A 17,256-nucleotide genomic window follows, 5' to 3' on the forward strand; every position below is an offset into this window, starting at 1 on the left:
ATGAAAAAAATGCTATTTAGAGTCGCAGGGTCTTACTTTTATTATTTTTATTATTATTTTCTGTTACTTTTCGGTTCTGTATCATCCTGCTCCTAGTATATCAATTGAAGTGAAATTATTAATCATAAAGTGTTGCAAACTATCTTGAAAGTGTAAAGCTGAAAATTTGGGAAATATTTTTCTACAGCAAACAAACATTTAACAGTACTCTCTTAATGCAAAAACTGTAATTTATTTAAAAGACAGAAAATGATGCAGTTTTAGTGGTTTTCAATACATAGTGTCTGTTGTTTCACTCTTGATTTTTAATATTACATTTTTAACTTTTTCTTTGCTTATCTAAAGATGCCTGTACATAAAAAACCTCCTCTGCAGAACACACTAAATTAGTCACTGTGCTTGAATGGATTTTTACAGAGGTGCATTGAAATGCAGAAATGTGATCATCACAGCAATGAACAGCCCAAACCTTTATTAAAAATTTTGGTGTTGCTTAGTTCTGTATTTTGATATTGTGAATTTGCTTTCATCAAAGCAGTATGTTAATATATTTTGCAAACATAGAGGGAAGTAAATTCTTGAAAAGAGGCTGGTTTTAAGGATACTCTCATTATGATGAACAAGTACAGGAAGTGGTATTTAAAAAAAAAAAAATTAGCGTTGCATGAACTGTATTGGGTATGAACTTCAAGTCGGTCCTTCCAGCCTCTTTTCTTTACTTGCACGCGTGATGGATGTGTAGCCTTCAACCAGCAGAACTCACACTGCTGAACAGCCTCTCAGGTGACTTGCCTCATGAAAACCTCCAGCATTCCCAGGCTCTCAGAGTCCCTTTGTCCCTCATCCCTTTCTCCGCTCTGTTCCCAGGGCTCGCCGGGCGAGCGTGGAGCCGCGGGCACCGCTGGCCCCATCGGGCTGCCGGGCCGGCCCGGCCCCCAGGGCCCCCCGGGCCCTGCCGGAGAGAAGGGAGCTCCCGTGAGTAACCACAGCCCCTGGAAATATCCCTGTGCTCGCCTCTCGTTCCAGAATAGTGCTTGCTCCCACTCTGTTCAACGTGTATTCTCACAACACCGGCCTACTCGTTTTGGATTTACAAATATGTACACAGTAAAACATTTCTCATCGTGCTGTATGAGACCGGGAGTGTTAAACCTGTTACTGTCAAAGCAGGGAGTGGATATAAATCAGTCATTCATTAAAACTTTGCACCCAGCCACTCTGCATTAGAGTACAAGTGCATTTGACATCAGCTTCCATTATTACTGCATATAATTCTCTTATATATTCTCTTCCCTTGATAGTTTTCTTTCTGTTGGAGTGTTTTCTGTTTTGTTGGGGGTTTTTTTTGGAGGGGGTGTGTGTTTTAATTTTGTGTTGGTATTGGGACTCCCCGTCCTGAAGTATTCATTACTCTCCTGTGATAATGTGGATTGTTTCATTTTCTTCAAAACCAGGGTGAAAAAGGTCCCCAAGGCCCAGCTGGACGTGATGGAATACAGGGTCCTGTAGGACTTCCTGGTCCTGCTGGCCCCAGTGGTTCTCCTGGAGAAGACGGTGACAAGGTGAATCATTGTAATTGGTTATTAGTGCATCCGGGAGAAGATCTGTCAGTTCTCTGTAGCTTTCCTGGGTGACAAAGCAACAACTCTTATCCCTGCCTCCCCCAGATTCCCTCTGCCTACTGCAAAAAATACCTTAAAACCTCTCCTATAACCAAATGTCTGAGGGACATGGGACACAGGGAGCTGTATTAAAGAGCTAGTAGAATAACATTTATCCTGGCAAAGAAACAAGGATAAAAGTGTGGCAAAATAAGGCAAATGATGCCAAAATTCATTTTTGCCTGTTTTAGAAATTTGGTTTACTGAATGAGTAAGACGAAATGTCTTCAGTAATATGCAGGGATTTCAAAACCACCAGAGGTTGTGCTGGTAGGTTGAGGGTGTCAAAATAATTATGTTCACAGCAGAGATGTCCTGTTGACCTCTGGCAGAATTTAAAATATGACACCTTTCAGGATCATCTGGTGTGGTTGCTTGACCAAGCACTTTTCTGTTAGTTAGCACAGGGTAAAGGTAAAGATTTTAACATTCATTTTTGTGATTCACGAGTGTTATTTATCCCATAGATGGTATTTTCTGTGATTTAATTTAATTGTCTTTTATTATTGTATAAAGAAAACATTATTTTCTAATGTGGTTTCCTGGTGATTTGAATAATTTTGAAGTTTGGAAATACTGTACACTCCAGTGAGAAGCAGTAGTTCAGTCATAAACAGTTACATGAGTCTATAAATCAGGCTACTTTCATTATAAGTTCATATTGAAGCTGACATAAGCAACACAATTTCCTTTATTTAGAGCTCAATAGCATTATACTTCAAAGCCAGGTCTTGTTGCCCTTTTCAATTCAGCAATCAATATCTAGATTAATATGACATATTATTGATTACTGCAGAACTGCTCCCTTTAGGCATTCACTTGAAGCAGCAGCATAAAACATAGAATAATCATATCAAAGGGAACATTTGGAGATACCATGATATTGACTTAGCTGAGTGTGAAGGAGAACATTTTAAACAAGTTTAACGTTTAACTTTCAATTACAGGGTGAAATTGGTGAACCAGGTCAGAAAGGTAGTAAAGGTGACAAAGGAGAAAACGTGAGTAGCAAAATCCTTTGTGCATTACATCTATTCTTTATAAATAAAAGGTATTCATGCATGAAGTATGCAGGTAATTTTGATACATAAATGAGCAGAAAAAAAGACACACTCCTAAAATGTTCCTTCAAAACAATGTTCTTTTAATGCAATACTAGAGGTTTGTACTTACAGATCCAGGCATGTATTTATTACTGCTCATATTCCTAGAGTTTACAGAATCATTACAAAATATAAATTACTTTCTTAAGCACCCTTCCTGTATCACTGAAACTCCTCCATTCTGCATTTGAACTGGAGAGACCACAAATTCCCATACATTCCCTTCCTGTGTTGAACTTCACTGACTGCACTGTGTGACCATTCCCAGCTTTGGCTTCTTAGCCATGAGGATGGAAACTGTGGAGACTCAGCAGAGGAATCTACTAATGTAGTTTTAAAAACTTCCAAAGGATATCTACTTCCTGGGCAGCACAATTAACTGAAGGCAGATGAAATGGCTTATTCAAGTTTTCATATATTATCATTAGGCCTATTAGTGAACCTAGGAATAATCAGGTTTCTACTGTTTTGATTTGACATTTTTCTATCTTCAAAATTTATTTATAAAGTTCAAGCACTTCCTTTTTTTTTTTATTTAGGCCAGACATATAAAATTAAGCTTTTTTCATTGTGAAATTTGAAGCTAGAAAGAATAAAACTAGCATTTATTTATTTCCATTTGATTTTGGCTTCTTTTCTAAAAACTCAAAATGGTATGTTTTCAATTCTGTTCAAATTCAATATAAACTGGTACTTTACTTGAGTAGTTTTCCTTGAGAAACAATTGAGAAGTAATGGCAGAAAGATCTCTTTTATTGCTATATTTCAACACTATTCACAGTTAGCAAAGCTCCAAACTCAGCACAGGGGTATTCATGGCTAAGTAAATTTATCTTGAAAACAGTGTGACTTTTGAGATTGACAAGTTACAGAACAGTATGTTACTTTAAAAAATTACACCAAATTTATGGCTTACATAATATCAGATTATATTAATGGGAGGATATGTACATACTCAAGCAAATCACAGGTCATAGAATCACAGAATGGCTTGGGCTGGAAATGGGCTTTAGGATCAGCTAGTTCCAGCCTCTGATCCAGTTCCACTTCAGGCTTTGCATGTGGTCACAGGCATATCCTGTTTTCCCCTTTGCCATGCCTCTTCATTAGAAATGCTTTGCATCAGAGAAATCCAGAGAAAAAACACAAGCTGCACTCTTCTGTTTCAGATAATTTTAGCATAGCTAGTTATGCTGAGCATTAGACTGTGACCTCAGTTCCCATAGTGAGTACTGATGCATTAGGGCCTGCTCCAGCAGAACTGCTTTAAAAATAAAATGCAGCATTATTATTTGAGAATGTATCCTGGACTCCCAGTCTCAAGGTTTAATGCATTTGAGAATATTACACATTTTTTCTTGAAGTACAGTATTCAGTGTTGAGGCTTAGTTGAAGTGAATGTAACTCTGGTTGAAGTCACATGTCTTGAATCTGCAATCAGTTTGCCCTCAACTGCAGTCATTCACTGAAAATTTCAGAATGTTTTCATTTTAAATCTGCTTTCCTTTCAACATGCTGACAGATGCCTGTTGGGGCAGGGAGAAAGGGCTTGTTGGTCACCTCTGAAAGGTTCTGACAAGGAAGTACCAGTTCTGGAATCACAGGACATAGAGAACAGATATTTACAATCTCAAACCACCCACAAAAGGCCTTGGTGGGCATTTAGAGCCTGATCACAGCAAGGATCCTGATCAAAGAAGTGATTCATTTTTCCTGTTTAAGAAGAGCTGGAAAAATCTTCAATTCCCCATTGAAACTAACAAAGATTTCTTTTTGTGGGTTTGAAAATCCTGTGCCTAACTATGTTGGCGTATTCTAGTTAAGACAGCACAATTTTGTTTTTGATGTGCTGTCCTCCCTTGAACTTCAAAACCTCCCCAGTTATCGCAGCTGCCTTTATTAACTGAGGATTCTCTCATTATACTGATCAGTCTTTCTCCATTTGCCCTCCAAAGCAATGGCTAAAAAGAATCTGGCCATGTGTCCAAATAACTCCTCATTAATCAACTGCAGAGTACGTTCCAACAGTGCTTAATATCAAAATGGGTTTTTAAATTAGTTTAAAAATGTGTAGGCCTCATTCCAGAGCCTATAAAATGAAGGAGCACATTGAAGCATCTTGAAGAGTGTAGAAAAATCCATGCATGCCAAATCTCTTTCTCATGGTAACACTTGCCAGTCAGCTGGAGCATTCCTCAGAGTCCTTTCATTTAGGCATGTCACCACAGAGGCTGGCAAGCTTTGTTTCATGTATTGCCATCAGGTATGGGACAAAAATACAACTGTAAAAGAGAAGAAATACAGAGCTTGATGCTTCATACTCCCTAGAAAATAAAATGGTCCAAAATATATATAAAACCCAGAGAACGAAATAGACTGCAAGACTTAAGAAGTCCCTTTATTTAATTCTCCTTATAAAAGGCACAATAATCTGATTTTATCCCTAGCAAACTCTATAAATCATGGCATTATTCTGCTCTAAACCAGAATTTGAAGCCTAGAAGTTGCAGGCAACTTGGCATCTGAATACACTAAAATTAGCCAGGGTCAGGTGTTGAGTTTTGTGCCTTCTTAGCATAACTCTTCATCAGTCTACTTCCTCTAGTGTGGCAAAAACAAGATTCAAACTACTACATTTACACCTCATCATAAAGTAGGATCTTGCATTCCTGTACTCTGATAGCTTCATTATATCATATCTGCATGACTGACTTCTAATTACGTGCAATATAACTTAATTATCATTCTGCAGGGGGAATGAAAAAAAGACATTCCTCTCAGGGACTGGGGTTTTTGGTCATTCTGTTGAAAAGAGACTTAATGTCAAAGAAAATGTGATTCCCAGTGCTCAGCAAGAACTTGCACTTTTTCATGTCTCCTAGAGGTCAAAATAAGCTTTGTGCCATTGCAAAAATAATTAACAGTTTCATAAAAACTACTCCAAATAATAAGCATTTGAATTAAATATAGATTTTTAGATGATGCTTTAAAGTTTGAGAGATATTTGGCATAAACCTCATTGAAAGTTTTCATATTTTTAACTGTGAAAAAAAATTCATTTTCATTCACGTTCACATAGAAATTTATTCTGAAACATTAAAAATGTGCTTCTAACTAATGCCAACATTGTCTATTATAGATGTGAAAATCAGAGTTCTTGAGAGTTAAATAGTTTGTACTGAATGGAAAGGACTTGTGATGCTACATCCTCTATGGAGAAACATGGAAATGCTGAATAGATTGTGGTCGTGCAAGTGGGGATTCCTGTCATGTCTGTATTTGCTTTTAATCTCATTGCAGATGTCACAATCACCAACTTGTCCTTTGAATTGTGTTTGTTGCAGGGTCCTCCAGGTCCCCCAGGTCTGCAGGGTCCCGTTGGAGCCCCAGGGATTGCTGTAAGTGGCTCGTTCAGAGCCAACCCCAACCTTGCATAACTCAGCTGATCCTGACTTCTCTGAACTGTTTGCTCCTTTCTCAGGAGTATATTTCAGAACACCACTAACAGTTCTGTCCCTGCCCACTTACTTGCAGTTCTTTATTGTAAACAAGCCTGTGAGGGTGTTACTGTATGGCAGATTTACAGCAGGGCAATAATTTGACAAAATTATTAAAAATTAAATACTGTAAATAGTGAATGGGGACCATCCTTTCAGTGAACTTGTTTTGTTGTGTGTTTGGCAGGTTGGTACAGATGCAGTTAAAACAGAGTGTCTTTTTTTAAAAATCCACCTGATACCAAGTGAATTCATTCTTATTTTTATTTAAAAGGCTCTGAATTCTTTTACCCTGAGTATTGATGATACTCATATATACATTGGTATTCAACAGCTAGAATGTTTATACCAGTGTGATAGAGAGGGGGAACTCAGGGAAAGTTTCTGTGAGAAATGCAGCACTAATTGACCTATATTAAACCAGAGCATGTGCTGACATTCTGTTTGTGCAACAGATTTCATCCAGCCAAGATGATGAACATGTATTTGTGAGGACACTTGGTGTGATTGAGCCCTTTTCTAGCTGTTTCCCATTCATTTCCATGCTGCTTTTCCTGTTGTTATTATCAGAGCTGTGATAGTTTTGCTCTTCATTGTTTCCCAACAGGGAGGTGATGGAGAGCCAGGCCCAAGAGGTCAGCAAGGGATGTTTGGGCAAAAAGGTGATGAAGGTCCTCGAGGCTTCCCTGGGCCCCCAGGCCCTATTGGCTTGCAGGTAAATTCCTTTATTATTTTACCTTACAGCTGTAAAACAAGATGTAACAGAAAAAGTGTAAGAACACTGATTTCTGTGTCAGAAACTGAATGACTACTGTCTATTATTCAATAAATGATAGCATCATTTAATTAGAATGGAAAGATCCCATATTGATGGGGTTCATGCATAAACAATAGATTTAGTGCAGCAGCACTTTTATATATATATATATATACACATCAGAGCATTAAATTATCCAGACTCCCACCTAAGCTCTGGATAATCCTGGCAGTGTTTTAAATCACCCAGTGTAGCATTTCTGTGTGCATTTTTGGTGGAGTTTTTTCCCCCCCAAAGTTATTGTATCACTTAGTTTAAGCATCCTATGATTACCTATATATTTACTTTAATATGAAAAGCTCCCTTCCGTTTCTTTCCATTTTAATGCAAATAGGTCTTTTTCTTCTTGTTCCACCATCCGGCCTCCTCCCAAGTTCACAAGTTTGATGTGTAGATCTGATAGTTTCATATTGATTTTTAACTAATCATTCCAGGGACCCTACTTACAGTATTCTTCCCCATGTTTTTTAGGGTCTGCCAGGCCCACCAGGTGAAAAAGGTGAAAATGGAGATGTGGGCCCAATGGTAAGACTTCTTCCTCACTGGTCACTCTACAGGACATAAATATTCTCCATACATTATTGTCTTTTCTCTATTGCTCACCATTTGATAAGATACTCCTGAATTTGGTGACTGAGTATGAAACATTTTGTGTAACATAAACTCTCTCTGGGATTTTCTTCGCTTTCCCACATCTACTCCCTCATCATTAATATTGAGATTTATCTAACATGAGAAAATACTGAAAAATAGATAGCAAAGCAGATGCTCTGTGTGTCAGAGATGGTCCAGTGACAATCAGGTTCAAGAAAGAAAGAGGAAAAGTAGATACCACTGCACCAGAGAGTCTGGAGCTGCCTTCCAGGTTCAGGCCATTGTTATTAACACACAGTGTCAGGTATGCAGGCCAGGAGATGGCAAACCCTGCTTGGCTCTGTTTACTTCCCTGGGTGATGCATTTTCCAGCTGTTCCTCCTGCTGACAGAACACCTTGTGGGCTGTTCCTGAGTGCTGTGCAAGCTCTCTGCTCTATACCTTTGCCTCCAGCACCTTGTGCCAAGCCTGGCTGCTTCACTCCTGCCCATCTGTAGGCACCATGGTGCAGCTCTGCCCCAGGGCTGTCACAGACACTTGAGCTGCTCCAGGTCTCCGGCAGTGGGATGGGCAGCAGGGAACCTGCAGGGAAAGAACCAATCCTCAGGGGCTCCTAAGCATCAGGTCATGTCCAGCTCAGGTACTGTGTGACACAGCCTGGGCCTCCTGTCACCTTTCAAACTCATCCAGCAGGCAGCAATCTGGCTGTGCTGTTCCTGCTGCATGGTGAAGATTAAAAGCCCTCTACAGATTAAATATATTATTTTTCATTGGTCAGAAATTCTTCCTGATTGTAACTCTACTATATCTGTTCTGTAATTCTGTTAAATCACATTGTCTCTTTGATACAGGGTCCACCTGGCCCACCAGGTCCCAGAGGTCCCCAGGGTCCTAATGGAGCTGATGTAAGAATCAACCTATTTTTTGTCTTGCTAATTGAGTAAGAAGCACCCTATTTTGGATGACTATATTTTGGATAACAAAAATCTTTTGTCACTGTAGGGTCCTCAAGGTCCCCCAGGCTCAATTGGCTCTGTTGGAGGTGTTGGTGAAAAGGTGAGTGTGGATGGAAACCCCCAAGGAAGAGAAAACATGGGAATAGGAATGCTATATGACATTCATTCATTAAAATTATTTTCATTGCTATTTTCAGTTCTCTATTCAGAAAATTTTCTGCCAGGATATGGAGTGAGTTTGTTTGGGATTGGTTACTTTCATATTTTACCCAAGGAACATACCAGATTGTATCTTCCTTGTTTTAAAGGCAAGATGAGATATGCAGGGATATAAGGGCTTTTTTCCCTGTGATTAATTTGAAGCAAGAGAGTAAACTATTATATAGTGCTGAGCAAGCAAGAAGTTCAAAAGAGAGTCTTAAAGTGCTTGTTTATGTTTATTTTATCAAGCTACATGACCTCAACCACATCATCTATATAAGCCTAAAAGCCTTTTGCTGTAATGTTACAGGTTTAACATTAATTTTTTCCTGAACTTTGGAATGGGAAAGAAGATCCTGAGTGGAGCACGAGATGGAGGAAACAAAATAGAAATATATTCCAGGCCAATATATAAATTGCTTATTGAGAAACTATGTAGATTGCTCTTGAGTATTTAATGATTTGTCACAGAGTGTCACATATGTTCAAAGAAACACCAATGTCAGTGAATCCTAGAAAAGACATCTCTAGGAATGTCAGTATTGGTAGTTTTTCAGAAAGCTTTCCATATTTTTAACTTTTCAGAACATGAAGCAAGATTTCCCTTTTTCTAACTAAACCAGCCTTTTAAAAGAATTTCCAGATGTTTCATGGTTAGGTTTTTTTTTTTTTTCCTACATGCCCATCAACTACATCACTTACCAGTACTCTGGGATGTGGCAAAGAATGTACTAGAATAATATAACATAAAATTTGGTTTGATGGAGAAATATCCTATTTTGTGTCCCTTACTGTCCTTTGAGACCAAAGAGATGTCATTGTGTCAAGCTGCAGTGCTTCCCTGCAGTGCTTCCTTCTCAGGATGTGGCTCTGAGCATCAGCTCGCCTCTTGGGAGCAGCAGCATTCTGGTGTTTTCAATCTTTTTGCCCAAAATTGCACAGGACACACAAAACATGATGCCCTCCTGCTTGACTGCATTATTAACAAGGATATTCCTTCTAATGTCCCAAGTTCATTACATTGTTCATTCACTCTACTTTAGAAAATATCTTGGCCTCATGAAGAACTGCAGGATTTGTTTTCTTCTCTCTGGGAAGAGTTCCAAAAATGTGACACAATCTAGGAGTTGAGAGAAATAAAAAGTTACTGGGAAAAGAGAGTCTGTATTTCAGTGGAATACAGAAAATAATGGGCATTGTGGGAAGAAAAAATTGTCCTGTGACCACTACTGAGAAAAATGTTAATTATGAGAACATCCAGGGTAGCAGCCAATTATGTTCAGTGCTTTAAAAAAAACCCGCCTTGTATAATATTGTGGCCCATTGAACTTGATTGGAATTTTTGCCATTGGTTTCAGTCACCTCTTCAATTTTCAGCATTTCACAATCAAAATAAATTCCAGCCATTTTCTAAACACATTGCTTTATATTGAACCCCTTCCTCCTTTGTTTCTCCCTGCAACTCATCTGTGTGATTTAGAATCACTGTTTGTGATGATTAGGCCATGAAATTTAATTCAAGAACATGAAGTTCAGACTGTTTATCACTTGGTTGTCATTTTTTATTTCCTCTAGCTTATATCCCATATTCTCTGCATTCACAAAGAGAAGCTTCCAAGTGTATTATTTTGGAAGTTTATATAATTGTAATTACTTTCCTCCCTCCTCCTCCTTAGGTTTTAGTACGTGCCAGGTTATTTTCTTTCTTAGGCTATCTTCCTTCTTAATTTCAGTTCCATTTAATGAGATTTCAAGCTGAGATATCATCAAGAGTTGTTTTTTCAGGGGGAGTTGCTGCAATGGGAGGACAGGTCATGCTTTTAAACAAAACATGCATTTTTTTCTTTTCCTTTTCTTCCCACACATTTTTCCCCCAATGTTTTTCTTATTATGTCAGCATGCTTTGGCCTCTGCACTCCTTTCAGGAAAGACACACCATACTACAGATAATTCAATACAGTGAGTAAGGAATGTGGAAAAACATTTTAGCATCATCTGTATTACTGCTGAGGACAGAAGTAGGTTTGCTCACTTGCATATTTTAATGGTTTGACCAGGAGATATTTTTTCATTATTACATGGGTTTCAAAGCCCCCTTATCTTCTGGAAGAGATAAACAATTTTTGTCACACTTAGCACCATGCATTTTTAACCAGTTGTTGTTTCCCCTGCTCTGCACACAAGAGGCTGAGTGTTCAAAGGCATCAGTGCTGCAAACGCTCCTGCAGCCCTGCGCTGTTATTGCTGTAACCCCCACCAAGGGCCTGCCAGTCTGACACTCAGCAGAGCCCTTAAATCCAGCTGCCACACCAGGAGCAGTCACTTTCTTCTGCTTTTAATTTAGAGAAATGGAAAACCAAATGTACCTACACACTCTTATCTCTAATTTGATAGCAAAGGTTTAACATGCAGATATTCTAAACAGGCAGGAAGTTGCTCATGACTTCTCTAACCTGTGCCTTAGAATGTACATAAGAATTTACAACAGAGGGGAAACAGATGAAATAATGTTAACCCCACACTTCCACAGAACTGAATGAAATAAATTTGCCTTTCTAATTTAGATTAGTGTGTGATAATTGCACTGAGCACTGCGCTGTTCTTCTACCCCCTCTCCCTTCCACAGCAGTTAAAAACCATCAGTTAGAGAGCAATGCAAACCCAGTGTCTGCAGAACCTAAGCATTCCTTCTGTAGCCTCTCAGAGTTCAGACCTGGTTTACTGCATGCAAGAGTCTGGTGATAGAAAACCACAATACTCATCTGGGTTTCAATTTATTCCTACTATATTGTTCTAAAAAACTTTCCAAAGTAGTGCACTAATAAGGAGTCCAACACAGTAAACAAGTGAGATCAATAGTTCTCATGCTTAATCATTGATTTCTACTGCAGATGGAAGTGAGAGGACAAGATCAATTGAGTAGCCTGGCTCTAAGTTTAGGAACATGCTTGATAAGTGTTCACAGACAATTTTATGTGTAAATGTCATTTTTCCACACACATATGTGTAGACACTGCTAAGGTAACTAATCAAGCTGTGTCTGTGACAGTTTAGGCTACCTGAACATCCATCCTAAAAAATTACTTTTAATAAGTTCACATGACCTCCTGACTGGGATTTTTTTCTCATCATTCTCCATCTCTCCAACACTGTAAACAAGAGCTCTCCAAGAAAACACAGCCTTTAGAATTTTTCTCAATTAAATTTAGTTCCCCACAGAGCCAGTATATATAAAACATATGCACACCTATGCAAAAGGGATTCTCTTCTAGAATTACAATTTCTCTTTTTTTTTTTTGTTTTTTGAGAATGGCAAAAAGGAGCAATACTAACTTTTCACAACCCAGTCAGTTACAAAGTTGCCTCTCATTGTCATAAAATTAAAGACCATGTCCCAGAATTTAACCAAAAGGTGGCAGCCTTCCATCCACTATCTCTGTGCTTTGGATATCAGTTCTCTAGAACTGATCATAAGGAAAACAACATTTTTTAAACCTTGAAACTTTTTATTATTTTTTTTATATTTTAACTTTTAAACTACTTTGCCTAGCTTGGTAGAAACCATTCTGCTTGCTTAATCCAAGAAGGTTTTCAGAATTAAGCATGTCTGCAAAATTACATGACCCTTTATAGTTTAAGATGTCTGTCTTTCTTTTTAAATTCTGTCAGAGGAAGGCTTTGCCGAAAAAAGACCGCAGTAACTTTTAAAAGATCCGAGCTGCTAAAAAGAGAGAGAGAAATCTCTAGAGGTGGAATAAATGTATTATTAGATCATAAAATCTGTTTCCCAACAGAACATGAAGTATTATATCCTATGGAGAAGATTCTGAATTAATGCCATTGTTGCTAAAAATGAAAAGAAAGAGAAGGGCCAACAATAGCTGTAGATTACACAGGTTTTAGTAACTATAAAATGCACTCTGTGAATATATATCAGCTACAGTCTTCTCTATCAAAACACTATTTAACTCCCTTAACAGTTATCTACACCAAATGCAGCATTTCATAGTACCTGATACTTGGAATATGGAAATCACTGTCAGATAAAACAAGGGCTGCATACATGGAAGGGGCAGATTTTTTAGTAGAGCAATGATATAGAAATATTAATGTGAGATGAAACTTTAGCTGGTCTCATCTTTCACAAATGCCCTTTAAGGGAACATTTTGACATTTTCTAGCCCTTCCAATTCCTCCGTTTTTCACACTGCTGCTTGCTGGGGAGCTGCAGTGCACAGAGCCAACATCACTGTGAGTGCTGGAGCAGGCACCCCCAGAGCCCCCCCCAGTGCTCCCAAGTGTAGGTCAGAGGGAGCCCAGTGTTGTGTGATGGAATGAAGATGTGCTTGTCAACAGGAAGGGTAAGAATTGTACTATCAATCACATGTGGATCATCAGGAATTACAGTATCATTAGGCAGGAAGGCAGAAGAAGATCTCACTCTCTCTGAGAAGCTGCCAAGGTGATTATACTGCACAAGTGCTTGGCAGCAAAGACTGGGCACAGGCAGTGCTCTCATGTCATTGCTTCATTTTGTCCTGCCATGGGCTCACCTTTGGAAAGACTCTGTGGATAAAGCATGGCCACTAACACGAAAAACATATTTTTACTCATTCCAGACTTCATCCTCTGTTGCTACAAAAATCTCATTTGATTTATAGTAGGCATGGACAAAACCCCAGTGCTAATGAGGCTGCAGACTCAGAAAATGCTGTGCAGAGAATAAGGAAATGAAGATTATGAACATTCTTAACACTTATTGACCTGAAGCATCCACTATAGGTTTTGTTTTGTTTTAAAATGAATGTAACATCACAGAAGTAAAGACTAAAGTAAACACTAAAAGAGATGATTAATTTTTGAAGTTCCTACAAATTTTAGTATATCTAATAGAACATACCAGAGTTTCTAAAGGCACATTCATCCTTTAATAGTGCCCTTTTTAAAGGACATTTTAATATTGCTCCTGAAATATTGTTTATCTGTTAATTATCCTAGTCTGGAATTCAGTTGAGAGGTACTGAAATATTTTTCTTTAATCTAATAAAATATTTGTACTGGGCCAAATTCTGGTCCCAGTGAGGTTATCTTGGTGCTATGAGCTTCTCTGAAAAAAAGGTTCAGTATCTACACCATAAGTTTTGTTTTAAAAATGTATTTTATGATTTATAGTTTTATACTGACCAGGTGGAAATGACAGACATGTATGAACTAACTGAATTGTTGTAAAATGAAGAGGGGTTGGAGATCACACAGGTTGGGAAGGGTACACAAATTTATTCTAATTCTGTGAATTCAGTAAATGATTGGGAAAAATACATTTTTAGCACTGAACTACTCTTGCTCATAGATGTAATTCTTAGAAAAAGAATATATTTTGGGGAAAAAATTCCCCCCATTAGCAGTTGGATTGAAAAATCCTTTAGGATAAGATTATGTATTTCTTATCCAAGCACTCCATAACAATCACAAAGCATATTCTGTTATCCTTCCATGACTTATGTTTCTGTGATGCTAATAACTAAATATTCTACTAACAGAAGAGTTTTCTATTAAAGTTTATTCATCAGACCACTGAGCTAGAAAATAATTGATCATAACTAAACTTTAAAATGAAGACTTGAAAAGACAGTCCTTGAGATAATACTGTGTATTAGCTCAGAAGGAGACTAAATTATCTTAAATGTTCACTTAATAGTGCACAATCTTTGACTTGCATGGATTTTCTTTTCATACTGGTATGATCCTGAAAGCCATCTGCTTTACAGAATAAATTCCATCACTGGTAAATACACAGCACACACCTCTGTAGCCTGTGGAGAAAGTTTTTCTAACTGATGCTATTATTTTATCATTAGATTTTCCTTTATATAGCTCTTTCTTCTTCCAACAGTAGCTATGGCAATAATCAGAAGCAGGAAATTTGCAGTATGTGGGATAATAAAGGGGAACATCTCCCAAAGCCCAAAGGGAAGCTGAGTCTCCCTGGCTCAAGAAAATATTAGTTTGATGTATTATGTCTCAAATTTCAGACTCCAGTTCTGCAAAACCATATACATAATTCAACCCCTCTAGGTAGACCAAATAAAAACCTGCTCTTATAAGCTGTTTACATAAATAAGCATGGGAAGAATATGTAATTACAAAAGTAAATTCATCAAAATATTCTCCCTAATGACTCATAAGTTTATTCTTATGCATCTATAGGGCGAGCCTGGAGAAGCTGGTAACCCTGGACCTCCTGGAGAATCTGGAACAGCTGTGAGTATTTGGTTGTTGTCTTATCATTAACATTTATTATGGTGAACTGTGGTATCTGGCAGGGCTTTGGTAAGCATTTCCTCAGATCACTTGTGCACTTGTGTATTTTCTCTTTGAATTTTCAGCTGAGAACTTATACCTTTAAAATGATATTTGTTTCCATATAATCATAGCCACATCTTGTACTAACAGAGGATGGAGACTTCCCAAAACAATGCCTATTTTTCCTTTCATAAGTATTAACTTTGGCTTGCATGTTTCTCTTTCTGGAAACAGTTCACTGATGAAATCTGGGAGCAGAATTTGGCACTTGACCTAAGAGATCCTTATTTCCCACTCGCATGCCACCATTTATTGAGGAAATTGATAAATTTCCATTGTCTGAAAAATCAGTTTGCTATTGTGATCTTTTTTGCCATTCCATTTCCAGATAGCATTTTTGTCTTCATGTGTTTTCCACAGGGTCCAAAAGGTGAAAGGGGAGAAAAAGGTGAAGCTGGTCCACCTGGAGCAGCCGGACCACCAGGTGCTAAAGGACCTCCAGGTGATGATGGGCCTAAGGGTAACCCAGTAAGTGAGCTTCATAATTCTAACCCAAACCACTGTGAAGCATTGCTGAATACAATCTGTGAATACAGAACCATAGCATTTCCTGCAAGTGCACTACATTCATTATATGCTTCATAAAAGATTTCTGATGAGTGCTACCTGCTTGGCAATGGACGACACATTCTTTGCTTTTTTTCCTGATCTATCTAGGGCCCAGTTGGTTTTCCTGGAGATCCTGGTCCCCCTGGGGAACCTGGTCCAGCTGTAAGTATACCTTAAAAACAGTTTTAGGTCCTAGTCTTAGTTTTGTACTTCATTCTAGTTGACCCTCTCTCCTTCTTGTCTGGGCATGAACTCTTACCTGTAAGATCCTTTGCTTTTCTGTTCATGCATTTCTTGAGGCTTAGAAATGTTAAGAAATCTTTTAAAATTTTCAAAAATAATGACCTTGGGAAAATGCTCTATGGAAAAATAGTGTTCTTATATTCATATATGAAAGATAAGGGCCTAAATTAGCTGAATTTTTAATTTTGTTTATTTTTCTTGAATTCTGTAGGGTCAGGATGGTGTTGGTGGAGAGAAGGGTGAAGATGGTGATCCTGGTCAACCTGTAAGATTTTTCTCTCCTTTTATTTCACCTGCATAATCTCTCTGATGATAAGAAAGTATCTTTTGCCAAATCAGTGGCTTCTATGCAGTCACACTCTTAAAAATATTTTCAGAGTGGACACTTTTTCTGTTATACTGAAAAAAACCTATTTATTTCATTGAAGCAGTAGAACTGCCCATATTATAGTAACACAATGAAGGAAGAGCTCAATTTCCTTTAGAAGTAGTGATGTGTTAAAGGATTTCTGCTGGAGCTGCTGAGGAGCACTAAAAATAGAGCAGCTCTGAGCATAAGAAAGAAATGCTGCAGCCAAATAATCTTCATTAGCTGAACTAAGGAAATTAAGCCAAGAGCTTAAGCAGTACCTGAGCAATACCCATATTAAGCATCAAAGCTCTGTTTCTGTAGATTCTGTCCATTGATGGGGCTAACACATGGCAGATGTCCATGGCATTTAATACAGATGAGAACTTCATCCTTTATTCCTGCTGTGATTTTAATTTTCTGTTGCAGGGTCCACCAGGTCCTTCAGGTGAAGCTGGCCCACCTGGTCCTCCTGGGAAAAGAGTAAGGAATATCTCATTTTCTCTTGTACACTTCTCCTTCTGAGAAACTGTGTCCTTGAGAATTTCAGCTACTTGTTTCATGCTGGGGCACTCATATCTGACATTTGTCATTTCTTTTAAGTAATATTATAAGAGAAATGAAAAAAATAGAAACAACAGAGAAAGCTCTTTAACATGGGTTATAAGAACATAAGAACAAAAAAAATACATAGGGAAGAATGCATTGCTTACCCATAAAGGTGATTTTTCTTTTCACTTAAGAATTGAGTTTCTACTGAATCAGTCTGCTAACAGGAGTGAGTTGGTATGACAGTAATAGCAGACACCATCTTCAGGCACATGTCTGCTATCAGGGAGCAGGAAGAATGTGTCTGGTTTGGTGTATTTAGTCTTGGAAATAAAATAATTTCAATGCAGCTACTGTGCAAAACTATATCATCC

The 17,256-nt window shown here is 38.1% G+C and overlaps 1 protein-coding gene and 1 long non-coding RNA gene across 5 annotated transcripts in view; one reads left to right on the plus strand and one right to left on the minus strand.

The window, feature by feature from the left end:
• The window catches only part of COL11A1 (collagen type XI alpha 1 chain), a 124,505-nt gene that overhangs the window by 90,943 nt on the left and 16,306 nt on the right, over positions 1 to 17,256 (plus strand). For all 4 annotated transcript variants that reach the window (XM_064720061.1, XM_064720065.1, XM_064720064.1 and 1 more), the window contains 13 exons: positions 868 to 975; positions 1,455 to 1,562; positions 2,609 to 2,662; positions 6,109 to 6,162; positions 6,869 to 6,976; positions 7,550 to 7,603; positions 8,524 to 8,577; positions 8,675 to 8,728; positions 15,037 to 15,090; positions 15,553 to 15,660; positions 15,850 to 15,903; positions 16,196 to 16,249; positions 16,763 to 16,816. In XM_064720061.1, the coding sequence (XP_064576131.1) occupies positions 868 to 975; positions 1,455 to 1,562; positions 2,609 to 2,662; positions 6,109 to 6,162; positions 6,869 to 6,976; positions 7,550 to 7,603; positions 8,524 to 8,577; positions 8,675 to 8,728; positions 15,037 to 15,090; positions 15,553 to 15,660; positions 15,850 to 15,903; positions 16,196 to 16,249; positions 16,763 to 16,816 (918 nt within the window). The remainder of the gene's footprint in view (positions 1 to 867; positions 976 to 1,454; positions 1,563 to 2,608; positions 2,663 to 6,108; positions 6,163 to 6,868; positions 6,977 to 7,549; positions 7,604 to 8,523; positions 8,578 to 8,674; positions 8,729 to 15,036; positions 15,091 to 15,552; positions 15,661 to 15,849; positions 15,904 to 16,195; positions 16,250 to 16,762; positions 16,817 to 17,256) is intronic.
• LOC135451146 (uncharacterized) overlaps positions 2,795 to 17,256 on the minus strand; it is a 171,499-nt gene continuing 157,037 nt past the window's right edge. The window contains exons 15-16 of the long non-coding RNA XR_010441231.1: positions 16,615 to 16,805; positions 2,795 to 5,046 (exon numbers count right to left, since the gene is read on the minus strand). This is a non-coding gene — a long non-coding RNA (uncharacterized LOC135451146). The remainder of the gene's footprint in view (positions 5,047 to 16,614; positions 16,806 to 17,256) is intronic.

The sequence above is a fragment of the Zonotrichia leucophrys genome, chromosome 8, assembly GCF_028769735.1.
Source record: "Zonotrichia leucophrys gambelii isolate GWCS_2022_RI chromosome 8, RI_Zleu_2.0, whole genome shotgun sequence".
Classification (NCBI taxonomy): domain Eukaryota; kingdom Metazoa; phylum Chordata; class Aves; order Passeriformes; family Passerellidae; genus Zonotrichia; species Zonotrichia leucophrys.